A 23,042-nucleotide genomic window follows, 5' to 3' on the forward strand; every position below is an offset into this window, starting at 1 on the left:
AGTTCTGATGAAAGATCATTGACCTGACATAATAACTCTGGTTCTCCCTCCACAGACTCTGTTTCACCTGCCAGGTGGTTCCAGCATTTTCTGTTTTTATACCAACCCCCAGAGTTATGCTGGGTTCCCTTCTGAGCCAAGGTATTGGGGACACTCAGCATTGTGGATTCTCCAGTTTCAACTCCTTATCAGTATCTTATCATAGAATTTACAGTGCAGAAGGAGGCCACTTGGCCCATCGAGTCTGCACCGGCCCTTGGAAAGAGCACCATACCCAAGCCCACACCCCCAACCTATCCCAAAACCCAGCAACCCCGTTGGACACTAAGGGCAATTTATCATGGCCAATCCACCTAACCCGCACATCTTTGGACTGTGAGAGGAAACCAGAGCACCCGGCGGAAACCACGCAGACACAGGGAGAACGTGCAGACTCCGCACAGACAGTGACCCAGCGGGTATTCGAACCTGGGACCCTGGAGCTGTGAAGCAACTGTGCTAACCATTGTACTACCGTGCCCCCCATCGGGGCATCTCGTTTGTAAGTGAGGAATAAATAAGACTAGAGATCCTTATATTTTATCTCGTGAGTTTTTCTTCCCCTGGAATCAGTGATGCATTTAGGGTGAATAACTTCCTTCACCTGTACATATTTTTCTGATGACCATCGGGGGCAGCATGGTGGTACAATGGTTAGCACTGTTGTTTCACAGTGCCAGGGACCCGGGTTCAATTCTGGCCTTTCCCTGTGGAGTTTGTACTTTCTCCCCATCACTGTGTGGGTTTCCTCCAGGTGCTCCAGTTTCATAGAATTTTTTTTTACAGTGCAGAATGAGGCCATTCGGCCCATTGAGTCTGAACCGGCCCTTGGAAAGAGCACCCTACTTAAGCCCACGCCTCCACCATAAGCTGACCTAACCTTTTGGACACTAAGGGACAATTTAGCATGCTGAAACCACCTAACCTGCAAATCTTTGGACTATGGGAGCAAACCGCAGACAATGGGAGAAAGTGGAAACTCCACAGTCACCTAAGGTCAGAGTTGAATCTGGGTCCCTGGAGTTGTGAGACAACAGTGCTAACCACTGGGGCCATCGTGCCGTCCCCACCAAAGATGTGCAGGTTAGGTGGACTGGTTATGCTAAATTGTCCCTTAGTTCCCAAAGGGTTACGTGGGCTACTGGGTTAGAGAGATAGGGTGGGGGCCTGGGCCTAGATAGGTTGCTCTTTCCAAGGTTCGGTGCAGACTCGATGGGCGAAATGGCCTGCACTGTCGGGATTCTGTGATGAAATTTTTTCCTTGTCACAGCAGCCATATAAAAAGTTACTTTGCATACCAACTGAAGACAATTGAGAGATAAAATAGAGACATTTTTGGTGCGTGGTGATGTACGTGGGCGACTGTGTATCATTTAATTGTTTCTCGCTGCAACAAATTACATACAAAGTTGTTACAATAACAGCCTTCATTCTTCCGAGACCAACTGCTCAGTTTTGAACCGTTTTCGGGGGCCAGGACTTGACCTCTCCGCCTCTGGCCAATATTTTAGACCCGGCACTGGAGTTCGGAACCCGCCAAAAGTAGCACCAAATGCCCCTCTTGAGGACTTCCGAGAGCTCCAGGGGAAGGTCTTGGATTTGAAGTCGAGCGCCTTTCCTGCGCTCTGTAGAAACGTTCTTAAAACCGTGCCCCCTCCGGACTCCTCCGTTTTTACGTTGTCGCGATTTGAGGGGAATCCTTTGCAATTATGTGGGGCCCACCGAATAAAAAATAAGGAACATTAACAACTGAATAAACACCATGTTAAATGATTGCAGCGAATTGTGCATTTAGTATTAAGATATTTGCGTTAGAGGAGCCTTCCCCGCTGCTAATTGTTGTTACCCCTTTGAAAGGTTTGGCCAGGTGCTGCGATCAGCTGACATGACTGGCTTGTTTTGGAGGCGCATGTGACTTGGTGAATCATAGAAAAGAAGCAGAGTCGGCGGCGGCTCCTGAGGCGAAGGCAATCTGACAGGAGGGAGAAGCTGGGTGCCATGGCTCCACTTTCCGCGCCTTCCTGGGCACTCGCTGTCCTGTTTCTCTGTGCTGCTGCTGTTGTTGAAGGGGTCAGCTCGAAGCGGCCGAACATCGTCCTGATCCTCACCGACGATCAGGATGTTGTCCTGGGCGGAATGGTAAGCAGGGAGAGTGAAAGGGGAGAGCGGCGCCTCGCTGGAGGAAGCGAAAGATCGGGGTAACTTGCTTTGAAGCAGTAGAGAGAGGAACCCTGCTCTCCTTTCAATGTTCCCGCTGCTGTCCGCAAGCACCAGGCCCGGTGCAGTCAGCAAAATTAGGCCTAGTGGCGGGGGCTAGGCCTGGCTAAAGGGCAGTAGCCCTGTGACGATGGAGCCCTCTATACATTTAATCCATCTGCATCTTTTATTTTTGCTGACTTTAATATGCAAGTTTAAGGCACTGTCAACTCTTAAGTATTTCTCCTATTTTCTCCAGTGAAGTATAATTTTGAAATAAGTGTCCATAAATCTCCTTACACCAAATGAATCAGAATTATAATTTATTTAAGCTTGAGCCCATTTTGTCTTCTGCAGACACCATTGAAGAAAACCAGAAAACTTATTGGAGACCTTGGAACAACCTTTAATAATGTGGTGAGCTGTCTTTTCTTGGAATAAGCTTTTTAATTTGTGCAAGGTAGTCTTAAGAGCCCCTTGTCTATTTTGATACGACTGGGAATGTTACAACTTGGGTGCTAAACAGTAATTTGCTAGATTAAAACTTGCCAGTTTTACAGAACTAATGGAATAAAGTTTTGCTGTATGCATGTGCTCTTAAAACAAACTTCCTAAATTTTAATTTTTAAAGAAACCTATTTGAAAATAATGTAGAATGCATGACTGTAATATATTTCCACATGTGTTTGTTTGTTTTCATTCAGTATGTGGCCAGCCCGCTGTGTTGTCCCAGCAGAGCCAGTATCCTGACTGGGAAGTATCCACACAATCATCGTGTATTTAATAATACGTTAGAAGGAAACTGCAGTAGCAAAGCCTGGCAAAAGACCCAGGAACCCTACACATTCCCAGCTATCCTCCAACGTTATTGTGGATACCGGACCTTTTTCGCAGGGAAGTATTTGAATGAGGTAAAGTTCTTGTTGTTTTTGTGTTTGGAATTTTATTGATGTTTTGACTTTTAACAATCCATTCTGAGTAACCTGCTGTTAGGAAAATTTTAAAATCTGATCATTATGTGAAATGCTTTATTGGAGTATTTTAAAAGAAAAGGATTATTTGAGTGACATTGTCAGGTTTTAAAACCTGATCCTTTTAAACTGGTGATGTTAAAAACAAGTATTGGAAATGAAAAGCAAACTAGTCAATGTTCATACAAGATACAATAAGTAAAAGATAAATGGGGGAAAGTTGATCTGTCTCTTTGCAGATGCTGACTCGTGGTGTTTCCTATTTATAACTTGAAAGCCTTATTTCTCTTTCAATTTCATGCATAAAGATAATCTGAGGAAAGAGAGCAGGAACTAGGATTTGAGGAGAGATGTAACAAGTGTACAAACTTGTGTAAAGCAGATTATTTTTCTCCTAGATCAGAGTGGGAATGTGGAGTGAATGAGCTGACTGACCATGGCACTGTGATACAGGAAGCCATTTACATGGGGGGGGGGGGAGCACGTAAGAATATAGAGATGATAGAGAATTGTATAGTGAGGAGCATTGCTGCTGTTCTCTTTCGCAAGAAGCGTGTGTCCAGACATGTGTTGCCTGCCTAGTGTCAGGGTTTGGGACATCTCTCAGGGTTGGTTAGAGAGGAAATTTCAGTGGGAGAGTTTGTCATCCTTGTAGGTACCAACAACATGGGAGATTCTGCATCGTCCGCATGAGGAACTAGGCACCAAATTAAGAAGCAGAACATCAAAACGTTATAACTTGAATTATCACCGGAGCCATGTGCAAATTGGCAGAGGGCAAATAAGATTGAATGCTTGGCTCAAAAAACTGGTGTGAGAGAAGTGGGTTCTGGTTAGTGGAGCACTTCCACCAGTACTGGGGAAAGTGGGATCTGTGCCATTAGGATCGTCTACACTTGATCTGTGCTGGCACTGATATTCTTAGTGAGCCACAACTAGAGAGGCTGAGAGAGTTTCAAACTGAATAGTGGGAGCAAGGGATCAAATTTGGGAAGATGTGGTATACTAAAGAGTAGATACTAGCAAGAGAAAAAGGTACTAATATGGAAAATGTTACAGTGATGGGAGTACAAATCTCCCCAAGTGTAAATCAGCAGATAAGGCTAGAAACTCCGAAAATAATAGGTTCTGTTTCTAAGTGCATGTAGCATTTAAACCAAAACCAAACAGGTGAATAGAGACCAATAAGTACAATCAGATGGCTAATACAGAGACATGACTACATGACATATATTGGGACCTGAATATTGAAGGGCAGTGATGTTTAGAAGGACAGGAAGTTGAGAAAAGGTGGAGGGGTGGCTCTGTTAATGAATAATGGGATTAGCACATGACCTAGGTTCAGGCATTTGGGATGTAGAAGTAGTTTGAATTGAGAAGTGGGGGCTTGCCCTTCTCATGTGGAAGTGGTGTGCAGGCCCCCCCATTGTAACTACATTTCTTGGCCAGAGTATAAGAGATCATGAAATCTCATCAGGAGAGGTACTTTAATAATCATAGATTTTAATCTACATATAAATTGTAAAAATCAGATGGGCGAAGGTAGTGTTGATAAGGAGCATATAGAATGATGGTTTCTTAGAACAGCACATTCTGGAGCCAACCAGATGTAAAGTGGGGGTTGCATGTTGGTTAGCACTGCTGCATCACAGCTCCAGGGACCCAGGTCCAATTCTGGCCTCCTCTGTCTGTGTGGAGTTCGCACTTTCTCCCTGTATCTGCATGGGTTTCCTCTGGATGCTCTGGTTTCCTCCCACAATCCAAAGATGTGCAGGTTAGGCGGATTGGCCATGCTAAATTGCCCTTGGTGTCCAAACAGGTTAGGCTGGGGCTACAGGGATGGGATGGAGGTGTGGGCTTGAGTAGGTGCTCTTTCCAAGGGTCAGTGCAGCCTCGAGATTCTATGAATGTTGGTCCTATGGAAATTGCCTGGGGAATTGATAATGAGAGGAATGTAGGGCCAGAGCACATGAATGAAGCAGATCTTTTTCATTGATCTTCACTATAGGGGGCATGAGTAATGTTCCAGAAATAGCTGTAAATCAGGGAATGGACTTCACGCTTAAGGTCTTAAACTGATGGGATGGTTGTTGCATTGGTTTAAATTTTCCAAAATTCCATAGATCTAGGGAAGGTTATCTTAGAATGGAAGATAGCAAATGTAACTCCTTTATTCAAAAGCAGTAAAGATAAGTTAGCTGAAAGGAAAATCACGTTTAACCAATTTATTGCTGTTCTTTGAAGAAGTCACGTGCTGTGGATAAAGGGGACGCAGTAGATGGCTGTACATCAATTTCCAAAAGATATTTGATAAAGTGCCACACAAAGGGTGTGGGGAATAAAAGCTCATTGTGTAGCTGGTAACATTGGAATGGATTGAAGTTTGCCTAGCTAACAGAAAGCCAGTGGATGTGGTTTAGTCCTTCAACAGGATCTTGCATAGCAGATTAATATGTAAAGTTAAAGTGATAGAAAGCTGGTTAGCTGACAGGAAGCCAAAAGTTGAATAAATGGGTATTTTTCTGATTGGCAGACAATGACTAGTCGGGTACTGCAGGGACCTATGCTAGGACCCCAACTGTTCACATTATCATCTCCAAATTGGCAGATGACCCAAAGTTGGATGGGAGGATGCAGAGATGCTGCAGTGGGATTTGGACAGGCTGAGTGAGTGGCATGGCAGATGCTGTATAATGTGGATAAATGTGAGGTTATCTGCTTTGGTAGTAAAAATAAGAAGGCAGATTATTATTTGAATGAGTGAAAATTGAGAGATGGATACTCAGTGAGACCTTGGTGTCCTTGTGCAACAGTCGCTGAATCTAAGCACTCTGGTACTGCAGGCAGTTAAGAAGGCAAATGGTACGTTGGCCTTCAGTGAGAGGATTTGAGTATAGGAATAGATGTTTTACTGCAATTGTTTTGGGCATTGGTGAGGCCACACCTGGAGTATTGTGTGCAGTTTTGGTCTTGACTGAAGGAGGTTCTTGCTATGGAGGGAGTGCAATGATGGTTTACCAGGCTGATTCCTGGGGTAGTGGGACTGTAATATGAGGAGACTTGTCGGTTAGGATTATATTCATTGAAGTTTAGGGGATCTCCATAGAAGCTTACAAACCTCTAACCGGATTAGTTCCCTCGTCCAAATCATTAGTATATGATGTGAACAGTTGGGGTCCTAATTACCTGCGGTACCCCACTAGTCACTGCCTGCCAATCGGAAAACGACCCATTTATTCCAACATTTTGCTTCCTGTTGCTAACCAATATTCTGGATGATGGTTGCTAAATTTAAAATACAGATGGGAAAGTAAATGGTGAAGTGGATGTGAGGAGGCTACAAATATGAGATGGGTAAATAATTTGGCAAATGGATTGATTGTAATGTGGGCAAATGTGAAACTCTACATTTTGGCAAGTAGAATTTAAGAAAAAAAGAATCTCGTTATTCAAAATGTGAGATTGCACAGCTAGTAGAGGGATCTGGGTGTCCTTGTACTTGAATAGCCTAAAAGGCTATTATGCAGGAAGGCTATTATGCAGGACGGCAAGCAATTGGGAAAGCTAACAGAATGTTATCATTTATTGTGAAGGGGAATTGATTAAAGGTCAGGAGGCTATGCTTCAGTCGTACAGGGTATTGAGACCACATTTGGAGTATTTTATTTAGTGTATTGATCTCCTATTTCAGGAAATATGGAGATGCATTAGACACATTTCCGGGTTGCCAGACTAATGCCGGGAACTTGCAGGCAATAAGTAAATGCATTAGACACATCTCTGGTTTACCAGGAATGGGCAGGTAGTCTTGTGAGGAAAGGTTGAAGAGGTTATGTTTGTATCCACTAGGGTGTTAAGAGGCAACTTGATCCTCAGGGTATTGGCAGAATGGATGTGGAGAGGATGTTTCCTCTTGTGGGAGAATCTAGAACGAAGGGTCATTGTTGGGGAAAAATAAGGGAAGGGGTTGTTTATTTAAGACTGGGTTGGGGGTCTCTAGAATTGTTCCTCAAATGGCTGTGGAAGCAGATTCTTGAGTAGAGCTAAATAGATTTCTGATTAACAAAGGAGCGGGGGGGGGGGGGGGGGGGGGGGGTTGATACTTGGACTGGGCTGAGGTTACAGTCTGATCAGCCATGATGATATGAATGGCAGAACAGGCTGAGTGACCTACTCCTGCCCCTAATTTGTATGTTAACTTGCTGAAATGGTAATTAGACAGAGAATTTTGGGATCCAAAGAACGACAAAGGGCTGATCTTTGTTCTCCCACTCCCAAATGAAAAATCATAGGCCCAGAACTTGCACTCCCTTAACACCCCTTCCTCCCCCCCCCTCCCTCTCTCTCTCTCTCTCTCTCTCTCTCCTCTCTCTCTCTCTCTCTCTCTCTCTCTCTCTCTCTCATCTCTCTCTCTCTCATCTCTCTCTCTCTCTCTCTCTTCCCCCCCCCCCCCCCCCCCTGGCATGCCAATCTGACAGCTTGCCACTGATGGAATCTCTGGCCCATGATCCCCAACTACCTGTGCTGCTTGTAACTTTTGAGATGCTTTCTGCTGCTCATATTTTTCAAGCGCATTGAATTTATTCTCCGCATCAGGGAGTGGTGATAAAGCAAACGAGGCATTCATTTAAAAAAAAAAATTTAGAGTACCCAATTATTTTTTCCAATTAAGGAGCAATTTAGCGTGGCCAATCCACCTACCCTGCACATCTTTTGGGTTGTGAGGGTGAAACTCACGCAAACACGGGGAGAATGTGCAAACTCCACATGGACAGTGACCCAGGGCCAGGATTCGAACCCGGGTCCTCAGTGCTGTAGGCAGCAATGTCCTAAACGAGGCATTCATTAAACTTTTGCTGACTCGCACCAGGTTTATTTGCTGACACACTTTCTAAATAAATATTTGGATTTTAAAAAATGCTTATCTGTGCGGGTCTCCATTCCAAAGGAATTGTAACAATATTATATCCAATGGAAATACTTTACATTTGATGTTTGACTTTCTTGAACAATATATAGTGTTCAGTTAATTCTCCTAAGGAATGTATAACACTCATTAAGTTGCATGATGCTACTTGATTGACTACAGGGTACTATTTATATAAAAAGACTAAATATTTTTTAGTCATTTAATTGACTGTTCATGGAAATTTTCAGTGAGATTTCACAATGATATGGCCCAAGGTAATTTGTAGTTGCATTGTACTGCATGCGACTAGTTGCCTCCCCAAAAAATGTGGATGTTGGTGGGAGAATTGTGCAATTTTAGAATATTTCCAGAGGCTTACCTTGCAGGTAGTTTCAAATAAAGCTATACATTGAGCTGTAAATAAAAGCATTTCTTCACTGGTACATATTTTATAATATTACGTTGTGTTTTGCTTATTCTGCAGTATGGATCAGAGATTGCAGGTGGCATTGAACATGTTCCACCAGGTTGGGATCACTGGTATGCTCTGGTAAGAATTTTCAGAATTAGAACAACTGTCTAACTGTATAATTACCCTATATGCTGTAAGTCTGCAGGATTTGCATTTTGAGTAAATTAGTCCAAAGATGTGAAGGTTAGATGGATTGGCATGCTAAATTGCCCTTGATGTCCAAAAATATAGGTGGGGTTACTGGATTATGGGGATAGGGTGGACATGTGGGCTTGAGTGGGGTGCCCTTTCTGAGGGCTGGTGCAAACTCAATGGGCCGAATGGCTTCCTCCACTGTAAATTCTATGATATAAGATTAAATAAATTGATGCTTTCAGTGTGCGATCACCATATGAAACATTGTTTTTTAAATGTAGAATTGGAAGAGATAGAAAATTCTGGGGACTATATTCTTTTGGAGTTTGGAATAATGAGAGGTGATCTCACTGAAACATGATTGAGGGGGCTTGACAGTGTCAATGCTGACGAGCTGCTCCAACTCCCTCAGAATCATGTTTCAATGAGATCGCCATTTGTTGAAAATATTAAGGCCGCAAGATGGGGTTTTGATCACTGTGGTAATCAACAGATAAAGGGAACAGAGTTGAAGTGCAAGGTTAGGCATGATTGTGTAGAATGACAGAGCAACCTTGAGGGACCGCATGGTTTACTCTTAATTATTTTGTAAATGGAATGCACAAATAAAAATGAGGGGGAAAAGTTCAATTATTTGCATCCAGTTAGGTGGGGATGGGGTGATAATGCAATGCTGATTATTTTTGTCTATTTTTTTTAGGCAAAGAATTCAAAGTACTACAATTACACACTTTCTGTGAATGGAAAACCACAACATCATGGTCAGAATTATAGCCAAGATTATCTAACTGATTTACTCGTAAGTATCTTTTTCTTCTTTTTCTCACATTAAAGTGAGGTATATTGTGGATGAATTTGAATAGAAATTTGCAAGTCTTTTAATGAGCAGGCTTTTGCATAGGAACTCTTCAATTGGGCGATGGAACTATTCTGCGAATGAGTGATGGAATTTTTCTTTCCCAGATGCAGTTCTGTAATTCATAATTTGTTTTGGATATAATCTTTCAATTGTACAGTGCTTTCCACCGCCTTTCGTAACTCCAAATACTTTACAGCTAATAAATACAATTGTAATGTCGGAAACATCGCAGCCAATTTTGAACACTGCAATATTCTTGCAGTAGCAATAAAAGAAATGCCCATATCGTTTTTTGGTGTAGATTGAGGGCTAAATATCGTTGAGGTCCCCTGCTCTACTTTGATTTTTCTTAAATACATCTGATTTTTCTTAAATACATCTGAGGAGATGAACCAGTGCCTCTTTAATGTTTTCTTTGAAAGTTGCCACCTTTTAGATGAGGCAGCACTCCCTCCATACATATTTTCCATTTGCATATTCTGAAATCATTATTTGGCCTTGACCACCCCAAATCCCATTAAACGTAGCCGTTGTCTTTCATTGCAATCCTGGTTTTCATTTTCTTTTCCTCCCATTCTCTCTCCTCTTTCCTTTTGCTTCAGATTTTTAATCTGTAAGGGAATCTACAGTTATGGGGATAAGGCAGGAAAACGGAGTTGAGGATTATCAGATTAGTCATGGTCTCATTGAATGGCAGGAGCGAACCTGATGGGCCAAATGGCCTATTTCTTCTGCTCCTATGTTTTATGGTCTAGTGATGGATGCTTTTGAAGATGATGGCAACTAAGGGCATTGTAAGCTACTTTCATTCTATTGCTGTTCAGTCGATGTGGTATGATCCAAGTTTTAAAAACTAACCAAATGATTTTTATCTGAAATGCAGCTAACTTATTGAAAAACACTTTGAAGTTTTGCTCTAGAACTTGCATTTTAAACAAAATGAATGGTGGAGCAGACTCGATGGGCCACTTCTGCTCCTATGTCTTGTGGTCTTATTGATCTTTGCATGGCGCTGAACATCAAGATGGTGTAACCTTGAGATTGTTAGTGATACAATTCAAGAATCCAATAAAGTATAGGATCAAATTTATGGATGCGAATTTCCCCCGCCATGTGTTTTTCGGGAGTGGAGGTGGCACACCAGTGGGATCTACTGGTCTTGGCGGTTGTCAATGGAATTTCCTGTTGACAGTGCCCCTTGTCACCAGGAGACCAGTCTGCTGGCGTGGGACCGGAATTTTCCTTCGTGACCAACCAGTAAATCCCACCCTGTATATCTGCTGTAATCAGCTAGAGATCTATTAACTCTTAAGTGAGCAGAGGTATTTGTCCTGCATTTATTGAAATGTTGCTGTTCTTTGTTTCGAGTGATGTTTGACAGCTACCCTTTCTGCTTCATTGTTTTGGATCTGTAAAATATTTGTTTCTTTTTTTTTGAGATTGCTGCGATTTTCTGTCCAGTATAAGTACACCGTAGCCCTGTTTGATGTAGGATTCCTGTAACTTCAGTCAACATATATTCTAACCCCCATGCTTTCACTTGACAGTCAAATGTTTCGTTGGAGTTTTTGGAACACAGAACCAAATATGTTCCATTCTTTATGATGATCTCCACTCCAGCACCACACTCCCCTTGGACTCCTGCCCCACAATATGAAAAGAGCTTTTTGGATGTTAAAGCACCAAGAAACAGCAACTTTAACATACACGGAAAGGTATTTTTATATTGAATAGTGGATATAATAATACACCGATAACTACTAGTTCAGTTGGTGATGGCAGCAGGTTCAATTCTCGTACTGAGGTGTGGTGATGCTCTGGTTAAGTCGCCACCAGTCGCTCTTTCTCCCCCGCTCCCCATATTTTTCTCTTAACCTGCTCTGGTTACTTTTAGTTGATGTACTATGCGTTGCAACGCCACTTAAAAATAAGATTCCAACTTTATTGTTCACAAAATTCAAGTGATTTAATTCTGAAGGCCATCTTGTTGGATTGCAGTAATGTATGCTCTAGTTTCCACTTAGGCTGTGATTTTCGAGCGAGCTGCTTGAACTGGGCATGGGGTAAAAGACCCGCTTCAGTGGCCACATCTCCAAGGAATTGGCTAATCAGTATTATTGAAGATGTCAAATATTCCAATTTTAAATGTATAGATGCAAAATATTCAGATAGCAAGCTCCCATCAATAGACTATTTAAACCAAAGCCAACTTGTATTCTTCTCAATTGATGTTTTTAAAGGATAAACACTGGTTAATCCGGCAAGCAAAGACTCCCATGACCAATTCTTCAATTCATTTTCTGGATAATGCTTTCAGGAAGAGGTATAGCTGTTTCTTCTTCACTTTTTAAAAAAAGGACAATATAATTTTAAAAACAAAAGTGGTCATTTGGCATAATTCCTTATCATTTTTCTTAGATGGCAAACACTGCTGTCAGTCGATGATCTTGTGGAAAAAGTTGTGAAGAAACTTGATGCAGTCAAAGAACTAGAAAACACCTATATTTTCTTTACATCTGATAATGGCTATCATACGGGTGAGTAATAATTCCTGTCAAGTTTTGTTTTATTTGAAGCTGGTGATTTAAATTGTGTTCTTTTCTAAGCTTGGGGAATGACACTCACGTTTTGTGGAATGAACTCCAATGTAGTTACTAATAATAATAGTTTCACAAGTAGGCTTACATTAACACTGCAATGAAGTTACTTTGAAAATAAATGACTATCAACATTTTTATAAATAACCCAATTTTGTCTTTTCTAATATTGGTCGGTATACTTGACAGCAAAGTGTGATGCTGTTTAAGCATTTCTGATTTTTAGTTGCAGTAAAAAGTTTACTTTTGTCAGGATAAGTTTTTCTACCATTGCCTTCTCAATTATATTTAGCATGAGATTTATTAGGTGACAGTCGAGTGCATTGTAACCTCCTGGTTAATACCGGGCAATGCCACTGTCACAAAGTAGCAATCTGTTTCTTTATTCCCCCAGTTTAAAGAGGTTGATTAAGCAGACTTCTGTCCATTCTGCAACAGTTTTATTTGCTGTATAATCTTCTGAGGTTGCTTTTAATCATAAGCATATTGTTGGAATAGAGAATTGGCTATCATGAAATTGCTTCCTATAATAATACAGGATTGTGAGAATGCATTAGTTAAATCAACAGTTGAATAGTAGAAGCACAAGATATGAAATGCATTTATTTGACAGCATTTGTTTTATATTTTAGGTCAATTTTCTTTGCCAATTGACAAACGACAACTATATGAATTTGATATTAAAGTGCCATTGCTTGTGCGAGGACCTGGAATCAAATCTAACATGAGTAATAAGGTAAATGTGCCAGGCTCGGTAAATTGTGGCTGGAACAACTGATCAAAACAAAGTAACTATAATATGGAGTCCAGGCAGAAGAGTCCCAGATACTCTAAAGCCGGTTCTGTTTTGATTCTCTGGCCGTTCTGCTCCATGAAATGTACTTGACTGACTGAGCTGGTCATAGTTTCACAACAACAAAGAGGCTCTTTGATCCATCATGTCTGTATTGCTATTGTACCGCTATCAAACACCTATCTATTCTAATCCCATTTTCCAGCACCTGATCTGTAGCCCTGTATGCTGGCGTTCAAAGTGCTCAACTGAATACTACTTGTTTAGTGTTCCCAATTCTGCCACCCTTTAAAGAAAGAAAGAAAATCGCTTATTGTCACGAGTAGGCTTCAATGACGTTACTGTGAAAAGCCCCTAGTCGCCACATTCCGGCGCCTGTCCGGGGAGGCTGGTACGGGAATCGAACCGCGCTGCTGGCCTGCTTGGTCTGCTTTAAAAGCCAGCGATTTAGCCCAGTGAGCTAAACCATCCCCTTTAAGGCAGTGAGTTCCAGATTCCCACCACCCTCTGGGTAAAAAATATTCTCCTCAAATCTCTTTAAATCTCCTGCCCCTTAAATCAATGCTTCCTGGTTATTGACCCCTCCTACTAAGGTGAAAGGTTCCTTCCTACCTGTCCCTCATAATTTTGTGTAGCTTGATCAGGTTCCCCTCCAACTTTTGCTGCTCCAAAGAAAACAGGCCCAGCCTCTCTTACTAGTTGAAACACTCCAGCTTGGGCAAAGTAAGGTTCCCCATGTCTCTCGCTCGTAGATAAGCTCTCAGCCCAGTTGAATGAATGTAAAGCAATGTTTATTTCTTTTAAGAACACATTATGATACATTCATACGAAATTAACGCATGCCTCTATGTCCTTGAGACGCCAATGAGTGGAAACAAAAACTTGAAGATAAAAGTGACTTCAGATTTACAAAATGAAGTCATTTCAACAAAAGGTCTCCAGTAATTTTTACCATGCTTCAAGGATTCTCCGGCTAAAATTCCTCATCAGTCAAACAGATCGCATTCTTAAGGGAATCCTTATTATTTGGGTTTTGCTTCTTGCTTTGTTTCATTGGCTCCAATTCTCAGCTGAGACTCCCCCCTTGATTTGTTCAGGAAAGTGTCAGTCACTTAACAATGATTGGTTAATTAGACCATGATCAATTACTCCCAAGGTGTGATGGTCTCCCTCTGTCACTGGTGGGTTGGGTACAGGCGGTTAAAATGAACGAGTTGCCACTATTTCTGTTTATTTTCCAATGCCTGCTGATTTTTCTGCCAAAAGGCATTTTTTTTTTTTTGAGAGATTGAAGGAATGATTACCTCGTTCATGTGGGGAGGGAATGGAGGGTGTCCAGAGTTAGAAAGGTGCTGCTACAGAGGGGAAGGCAGGCATGGGTTTTGGGTCTTCAGAACCTGATATATTATTACTGGGTGGTGAATGTGGAGAAGGTGCGGAGCTGGGTCAGGGGGGTTGATTCCCAGTGGGTCAGAATAGAGGAGCGTTTGTGCAGGGGGTCGGGACTGAAGACACTAGCAACAGCGCCGCTCCCGATGGCCCTGGGGAAATACTGCGGGGAGTCTGGTAATAACAGCTTCATTGAGAATCATGTTCATAGGTTTTGGTCCTGTCCAAAGCTGGAGGATTACTGGAAGGAGTTTTTTTTAGGGTAATTGCTAAATTGGTGCATGTGAAACTGGACCTGGGCCCTCTGAAGGCCATATTCGGGGTGTCGGACCAGCCAGGGTTGGAAACGGGTGCATAGGCAGATGTTGTAGCCTTCGCCTCATTGATCGCCCGAAGGCGGATCCTGGTGGGATGGAGAGCAACCTCTCCACCCTGTGCCCTGGTGTGACGGGCAGACCTGTTGAAAGTCTTGACTCTTGTGAGAGGTTAAGTTTGAACTGAGGGGAAGGATGGAGGGGTTCTACAATTCGTGGATGTTATTCATTATGCACTTTCAATAATAGGATTGGGGGGGGGGGCGGGGAACGGGGGTAGGGGTGATTATGGGTGATTCCTGATTCCTTTTTGTTATTTGTTTGTGAACATGCGGGCAGTTGTTTGGGGCTGGTGGGAGGATGGGATTGTTGTTATTGATGTGGGGATTGACAATATTCGTTACTGCTTATTGTTGGTGGGTACAAATTTGGGAGAAAATGTGAAAGAGGAGAACAATTTAAAAAAAAAAAAAAAAAAATTAATCAATTACTCCAAATTAATTATCTTTCCACAACTTTGTCCTATGTTCAAACTCCCTATCTGACATCTGGTCTCAGTTACAAGATTGTTTCAAACTTGTTGAATGTACCCTCATCAGTAAGAGTGCTTGCAGTACATTATTCGTAACATTTGAAACAGTTATGGACAGTATTCAAAAGATTAGCCAATTTTATAAGTTACTTGTATTTCTACAAATTCAAAAATTTTCAAGAATCATTTTATTTTAGCTAATATTTGAAAGGACCTCTCTATATAATTGTTGAATCCAAGAGGCAACATCCTGCTGAATGTACCTTCAGTGCCTGCCTCGCTTGCTGCCCTGCTTCACACTTTTCAGGGTTATATTCTGCCCAGCCTGCTATATTTTCCTGTGCTCTAGGGCTTTCTTCCTCTCTCTTTACCACACCTGTTTTACTGATCATCTACCATGATCATTAATGTCGTAATCCGATCAAGCATGTAATCTCGGAGCATGTTCCATTATAGTGCAACAACTATTTAATGTATAGCTTCACTTTTGATGCTGGCAACACTGCACAGAATGATTACCTGAGCAGAAATGTTGTAAAGGCTTGTGTTCAGTGAAATCATGAAGCCTATTTGAATCATTGAAGCCAAGTTTTTATCTTTCAATAATTTGATGTTGCCAATGTGTATTTTAACCTTTTTTCACAGCTCAAAAATCAACTTTTTTATTGTTCTAAATTACTGCAATTCTGTTGTATGGTAGTTGATTGATTGAAGTTTCCTTCATCTGCACCTAATGTGAGACAATAATTGCATTTCCGTGCAAATGTTTTATCTGGTGTTAAGTCTAAAATTGCATAAACCAGCCTTCTCCAAGGAACATTGCCACCCAATGAAGCCAAGTAATGGTGCATAAATATTCCATGTGTGTGGTGGGAAATGGAATAAATGTATTGCACCAGGAAGTGATGTTTTTCCGATCAATAGTTAGCATATGAATCTTCAGTGGAAAATGTGAACTGATTTTGGATGTTTTGTGGTCTTTATAATGACTTTAATTTCCTCCTTCAGATGCTTATAGCAAATATTGACTTGGCTCCCACATTTTGGACATTGCTGGCTATGATGTTAACAAGACGAGGATGGATGGCATGTCTCTCTTGCCTCTGCTGGTAAGTTGTTTTTTTTGATTGCAACCAGTCACTAGTAACTTTAGTTTAATCAAAGTAATTCTCAATTAAGTGGCTATTGTCATTTCATCAAATTCCAGTTGTTTCAGAACTTCAACCCAAATTTTAGCTCTAACTGCAATCACTGAAGATTTTAAGATCCTTCATTTTCATTGTATAATGATTTCACTTCGATCCACAGAATGGTATGGTACAAAATGTGACGTGGAGGACTGATTTCCTTATAGAATATCAAGGAGAGGGACATAATAGAAGTGATCCGACCTGCCCGTCATTGGGTCCTGGAGTCACGGTAAGTATTCTAGACTTTTCAATCTGGATGGTAAAAAATCTTCTATCTTGCTAAAAACTAATTAATAAATAGTGCTGTTGGGCTCAGCTACACATTTCAGATAAGTGGGTTTACAAATGATGTGAATTGCTACTTTTTTTGCACAGTGACTTTGGATATGCATTGGAATAAAATAAGACCCAAGAAATTAAACTGAATTGCACTCCATGCAGCCCTGTGAAAAATTGAACTCGCTACCCTGATCTTTCTAGCAGCTTGTAAATTGTAGCATTGATGCTGTGCATGAGTCTGAACACATGTGGAGATGTTTCTTGTCATGGGTTTCCCTGCAATGTCTCACACAACTCCTCCTCCAGTTTACTGCTGCTGCTGATCATGTTTCTATAATGCCCTGGACTGGCTCTTTTTTTTTTCTTGAGCTAATTGTTTTTTCAAATTAAATGTTCAAATACCCAATTCTTCTCTTCCCAAATAAGGGGCAATTTTGCGTAGCCAATCCACCTACCCTGCGCATCTTTAGGTTGTGGGGGTTCGACCCACGCAGACACTGGGAGAATGTGCAAACTCCCCACGGGGCTGTGATCAAATCTGGGTCCTCGGTGCCATGAGGCAGCAGTGCTAGCCACCCTGCCACCCCTTTCCTTGAGCTAATCGTAGTCTGAAATAATTCTAATAAAGGCTTCATTTTTCCACATGGCAGGATCGTTACATTTTGGACTAGTTAATAATCATGGTTCTAATGGTTCAAATGCCCCACAACATCCTTGACCACCCTTCCTAATGTTAATGGATAAATCCTTTTTTGGGGGGACAAAAACTCGATACAGATTGAAAATCCCTTATCCAAAATGCTTTTATCGGATTTCTGATTATACTGCGCATGAGTGGGATGTGGGGAACTGGTTCCCAAGTGCGGAATTCAGATATTTTGGTTTTCTGACGAGGGATGCTCAACCTGTAATTGGTTCTTCCTAGAGCCAGTAAAATCCATTCAATTTTGTTTTGAGATGTTTTATTTACAAACTAACAGATGAAACCATATCCCAACCGTCAGTCAGCGGATGTAACGAACCTCTAGCTAGTCCTGAGAATGCTGTTTAAAATGCTTTTGTTTTTGTGGTTAAAACTATTTCGATCCTTTGTTTACTCGGATGTGTCTCTATTTTTTCCTACAGAATTGTTTCCCTGATTGTGTTTGTGAAGATGCATATAACAACACCTATGCATGTGTAAGAACAATTGCCACTCCAGCTGACTTGCAGTATTGTGAATTTGATGATAGTGAGGTGGGTGCAGTTGAATGTCTTTTTCCTTCCTTATCCCCGTTGTCTGTGTGGAGATATTCATTTCCTCCTACTGTGCGGTTTTCTTTAACTTCAAGCTCAGTTGTGAGCTAGACTGATCAATGCCAATTTGGATTGAGGCTGTGCCCCTATAGCTGCCCCAACTTTTGCCATTGGAACTGTTTTTTTTTTTTAAATTTAGATTAGCCAATTATTTTTTCCAATTAAGGGGCAATTTAGCGTGGCCAATTCACCTACTCTGCACATTTTTGGGTTGTGGGGGCGAAACCCACGTAGACACAGGGAGAACGTGCAAACGCCACACGGACAGTGACCCAGAGCCGGGATCGAACCTGGGACCTCAGTGCCGTGAGGCGGTTGTGCTAACCACTAGGCCACCGTGCTGCCCTGTTTGGAACTGTTGACCAAATAAGATGGTGTGTGTGTGTGTGTATGCCACTAGAGGTTGTGACCAACTATAAAAATCTTTATTGTCCCAAGTATGCTTACATTAACACTGCAATGAAGTTACTGTGAAAAGCTCCTAATAGCCACATTCCAGCGCCTGTTCGGGTACACATGAGGGAGAATTCAATGTCCAATTTACCTAACAGCATGTCTTTGGGACTTTTGGGAGGAAACTGGAGCACCCGGAGGGAACCCACACAGGGAGAATGTGCAGACTCTGCACAGACAGTGACCCAAGCGGGAATCGAACTTGGGATCCTGGTGCAGTGAAGCAACAGTGCTAACTGCTGTGCTAGCACTTCCATCAAGGTTAAGATTCTTCTGGCATTGATATGTAAGCTAGTTGTGTATTTCATCACTGGTCTGTATGCACCTTGCTAAAGAAGGACCTAGCAGCCAGGGTTGGTTATGATAGTAACTGTGCATGCACAACATTTCTGTGGTGCTGTGGAACTGGATTTCACCCAACAATCCTGGAAGTCTTAAAATTATTTGTTAAATGTTGAATTGTTGTAGCTTGTTGTGTACATTTCAGCTGTGATCTACTTGCTGCACCATTTCTCTAGTAAATCCTGTTCCCTCAATGCTTGAACCCCCCCCCCCCCCCCCCCCCCCCCCCCCGGCCCCTCCCCAACCTCACAGCTTTGATGCTGTTGACCACCTCATACAGTTGAGTGAGACTGCACTCACCCTGGTTCCATTCTTGCTATCTAATCTGAGTATCACAAGCAATGGCTTCTCTTTTCCCCCCCCCCCCCCTATTTCTCATGAACATGTAAAATGTTGTTACTGAATGACAACAACATGTATGCTAACAACATCCAGCCTTGACTCCCCACCACTTTATCAGGCTGCTTCTCGGACATCCAGCATTAGAGGAACAAACATTTGCTCCAATTAAACATTGGGAAGACTGAAGCCATTGTCTTTAGTCCATGCTTCTGTAGGCACCAACTCTATCCACTTTCTTGGCTAGGCTGTTGAGGCTAAACCAGAGTTTGCAGATGTGGTTGGTCATATTTAATCCCAAGATGAGCTTCCACCCACATTTGTGGCCCAAGATTCCCTATTTCTATTCTCTTTGCCACTCAATTGCTGGAATTCCCATCAACGCTGTTGTTACTTTTAGTCTCTTCTATTCCTGTGCACTCCCCCTCTCACTCTACCCTCTAAAATGCCATGTAGAATATTGCTTGTTGTGTCCAGACTAAGTCCTGGTCACCCATCATCTTGCAGTTTGCTGATCTAAATTGGCTCCTTGAGTAATCCTTGTGTTCACATTCCTCCCTATATCTGTAATCTCCTCCAGCCCCTCTAATTCTGGCCTCCTGGGTATCCACTAATTTTAATTGCTGGACAATCAGTGCCCATGCCTTTGGTTCTCTAGGCTCTTCCTTTCCCTCCATTAAGACATTGCCCTAATTTTGTTACTGACTCCATATCAAATTTTGCTGCCTCCTGTGAGATACCTTGGGAGATTTTTTTATTATCCTCCGTAAAAGTTTTTTGTTTTCAGTTGATGTGGGGGATGGGGAAGGGAGATGTGATTTCAGTGGAAACCCTTGGGTCTGCTAGGCCTAAACTCAGTTGGGTCCAGACTAACTGACTCCTTGTTCATTCTGTAATTTGGGTTTGGCGCCAAATTAAAATGTCAGTATGGCTAGTTTTTGCTAAATTTTGCTTCCTTCAGCAAAGAATTTTGGGATATCTAAACAAGTTAGTTATTATGCAGCCCTTGCAAGGTGATGGAACAAGGTGTGTGTGTGGAGATATTGGATGAATGCATAAAATGTACAAAATTGTTCACGTTTCAATATGAAATGTTGTGAACTGACTTCTATAATACTCCCTAGAAGATGCTCGAGTTATAAATCTGCCCTTATTCGCTATTATGGTATAATGTGCCCGCATCCTCTAGTTTAGGAATCCTGTCCGGTAAAACACATTCTACTGAGTAGAAAGGGAAGCTTCCCAATGATTTGGTTAATCGTGAAGTTGCCCAAAAGTTCATGAGAATTCACTGCAAATGTTATTTCAATATAGGGTGGATGCAGCAATTTCTATTGTTATTTTGAAATTAAAAGGTGTAAGGATAGCTTGAGGTTTATTTTTCTATTTAGGTGTTTGTAGAAGTCTACAATCTAACCTCTGACCCACACCAAATCACAAATATAGCCAAGACTATAGATCAGGAAGTTCTTGAGAAGATGAACCATCGTCTCATGATGTTACAGTCGTGTTCTGGATCTACATGCCATACACCAGGAATATACGATCCAAGGTAAGAAGGAATATTTGGGATATTTCCCTCGGCAAAGGACCTGTAACCTGTGGCTCCAGAGCTCTTAACATCGCATTTGCGGTGCTGAACCTTTCCAATGTGAAAAAGCCTGCCAAAAAGGACATGTAATTTTATTATATGGCTAAAAGGCTGCATTTTACTGTTAAAATTATTAACAAAAACCTTGCTGGGATTAAACACCACCATCATACTTTGATGAAAGACTTTGATCAAAGAGTATTTTGTATCATCTGTCTGCTGTTACTCATGCAGATTAACATATACTTTTGTTTTTAGGTACAGATTTGACCCTCAACTAATGTTCCATCATGGACCTGATGCAACCAAGTTATTCCACAAAACCTTATGAAGCCTTTTTTGCCGTTTTCCATGACATAACCTTGTACTTTGTACGGACTGAAAATCACCAGGAAATGTGTTTTCTTTTTGATCTGTCACCCCTAAACCCAATGTGAAAACATGTTTTAAAACAAAAATTTGCCTTTTTGAAAAGTGAGAATTTTTAATACACCTTTATGTATTGTAGTTCTAGGGCATTATTTATTTTACAAGGGCCACTCACTGTCTTCTTTTCTAAAGAACATGTGCATATAATTGCTTACGGTGCAACACTGAACAAATAAATGGGTTGGGCTTTTGTTTTCCTTGCATGAATTATCTAGCAACCAGAGTTATACTTGGTGGGTCCTGAATGAAATTGCTTCTCTCAGTAATCTCATTTTCTGTACTTTGAACAAAACTTCTTTGTAAAAGGTATTCCAAGGAAGATATGCACATCAGAAAAATGTGGATTTTGGTGGTCCTGACCCTTTCCTGTGGCCATTCAGCCCATCACAAGGGGAAGTTAATTCATGATTTTGGGGTAGAGGCAGAGAACTGGATTAAACTATCGGCTCAATATTGCTTCTCTTCATTTTCTGCCTCAATGGAGGAAAGGACGATCTTCCTCCTATGCAATCTTTTGGACTAGGCTTGTCTGAACCGTGAAATCATCTCTGATTTTAGCTTGTGCATACTACCAGACTTGCCTTTACTTTGTTCCCCCAAATGATCCGTTTCCAATCCCAACTATAGGTTGATAACTTAGCTACCATAGAGCTGTTAAGATTGAGACTTCATTAAACTTGTGACTTTTTCTCTTTTTTTTTAACCCAAAATTATTTTTGAGGGAATACTGTGATCCAAGTTGTACTGGTGTGCATTCGCTTGATTGTCTGTCTTCTCTGATTTGGGTGGTAAGGGATTGTAAATGTTGCACTGATATCCATCATACCTATTGTTGATGCGCACCCTCCATGGTGTAAAATAAATTGCCATTAACCTCCTACCAAAGCTTTCCAAGTTCTTCTGTATGAGTAGTAGAAATCTATGTTGTCCATGTGACTGGGAATCCTGATTCTCAAAATGAAAGCTAGCTCCAATTGAACGGTTTTACAGTGGGTTTAGATATTGCACTGAAGGATTTGAGATCCCAGCTGTAGTGTTACAGGAGCTCAGCTCTTCCTTTATAGCCAAGTACAAGGAAGATGTGCGCAGGCTACTGGTTGCTAGAAAAAAAAAATGGTTACATCTAACATCCATGCTATCAGCTGTTTATTGATCAATTGTCCACTAAATCTAACCACTTCATGTGTCCTGAGAGTTATCCACCAGAATGTCTTTTATTCAAGGATTGAATTGTTCTTTATAATATTTTACACTTGCACCTTTTCCTACAATGGCTTTGCTTAATATTTACATTGGGAACACTGCAAAATGAAAATTCTGGATGCTGAGCAAAACTTTCACTGGCATAGGTGTATTTAGAGTTGTATAGTTGCTGTCTCTAGAATAGCACTGGCCTTATTGATGTATGTAAGTGAAGAGGTTTATTGAGCAACACTTGAGGACTAAGGTCTGTCTTTTGCCTTGTGTGTCTGCTAAACCTACAAAACAAAAGTCATGCACGAGAATAAGCACTCAGTTTAGCCTTGAATGTAAAGGCTTACAAACATTTTGTACATCAATATTGCAATGTTAATCTGGTATTTTTCAGTGCTAAACTGAATTTGAATTTTTAAACCAATGTAGCTTGGATAACAATTTGTGTAAACTTGATGTTATTAGGGAGGTTCAGATTCTAGGCACTTTTTAATGCTGACTTTGAATTGAAATTAATTTTCCCAAAGATAAGTGCCCTTGATTGTACTCAATGTGAATATGATGGCTCAATTTGATCTTGGCGTTTATTTAATAAATTACTTTTCAATTTGAAGTTGGTGTAATTTTTCTTGAGGACCAGTCCTGAAATGGACTTTTCCTGTACCCAGATTAGTGGTCCTGGTCCTGTGCTAAAGTTGTCTTCTGAGCCCGAGTTCCATTCTG

General features: G+C 41.3%; 1 protein-coding gene across 1 annotated transcript; it reads left to right on the forward strand.

Moving 5' to 3' along the window:
• The first annotated feature begins 1,771 nt into the window (after positions 1-1,771).
• On the forward strand, positions 1,772-22,932 carry LOC119954854 (N-acetylglucosamine-6-sulfatase-like). Its single transcript, XM_038780436.1, is given in 15 exon segments — positions 1,772-2,178; positions 2,593-2,652; positions 2,940-3,146; positions 8,600-8,665; positions 9,423-9,521; positions 11,129-11,296; positions 11,822-11,904; positions 12,000-12,118; positions 12,811-12,914; positions 16,215-16,248; positions 16,251-16,315; positions 16,515-16,625; positions 17,801-17,911; positions 20,497-20,657; positions 20,955-22,932. Coding segments are annotated over 15 exon segments (1,602 nt in total). The 5' UTR covers positions 1,772-2,037; the 3' UTR covers positions 21,028-22,932.
• The last annotated feature ends 110 nt before the right edge of the window (positions 22,933-23,042 follow it).

The sequence above is a fragment of the Scyliorhinus canicula genome, chromosome 20 (assembly GCF_902713615.1).
Source record: "Scyliorhinus canicula chromosome 20, sScyCan1.1, whole genome shotgun sequence".
Classification (NCBI taxonomy): Eukaryota; Metazoa; Chordata; class Chondrichthyes; order Carcharhiniformes; family Scyliorhinidae; genus Scyliorhinus; species Scyliorhinus canicula.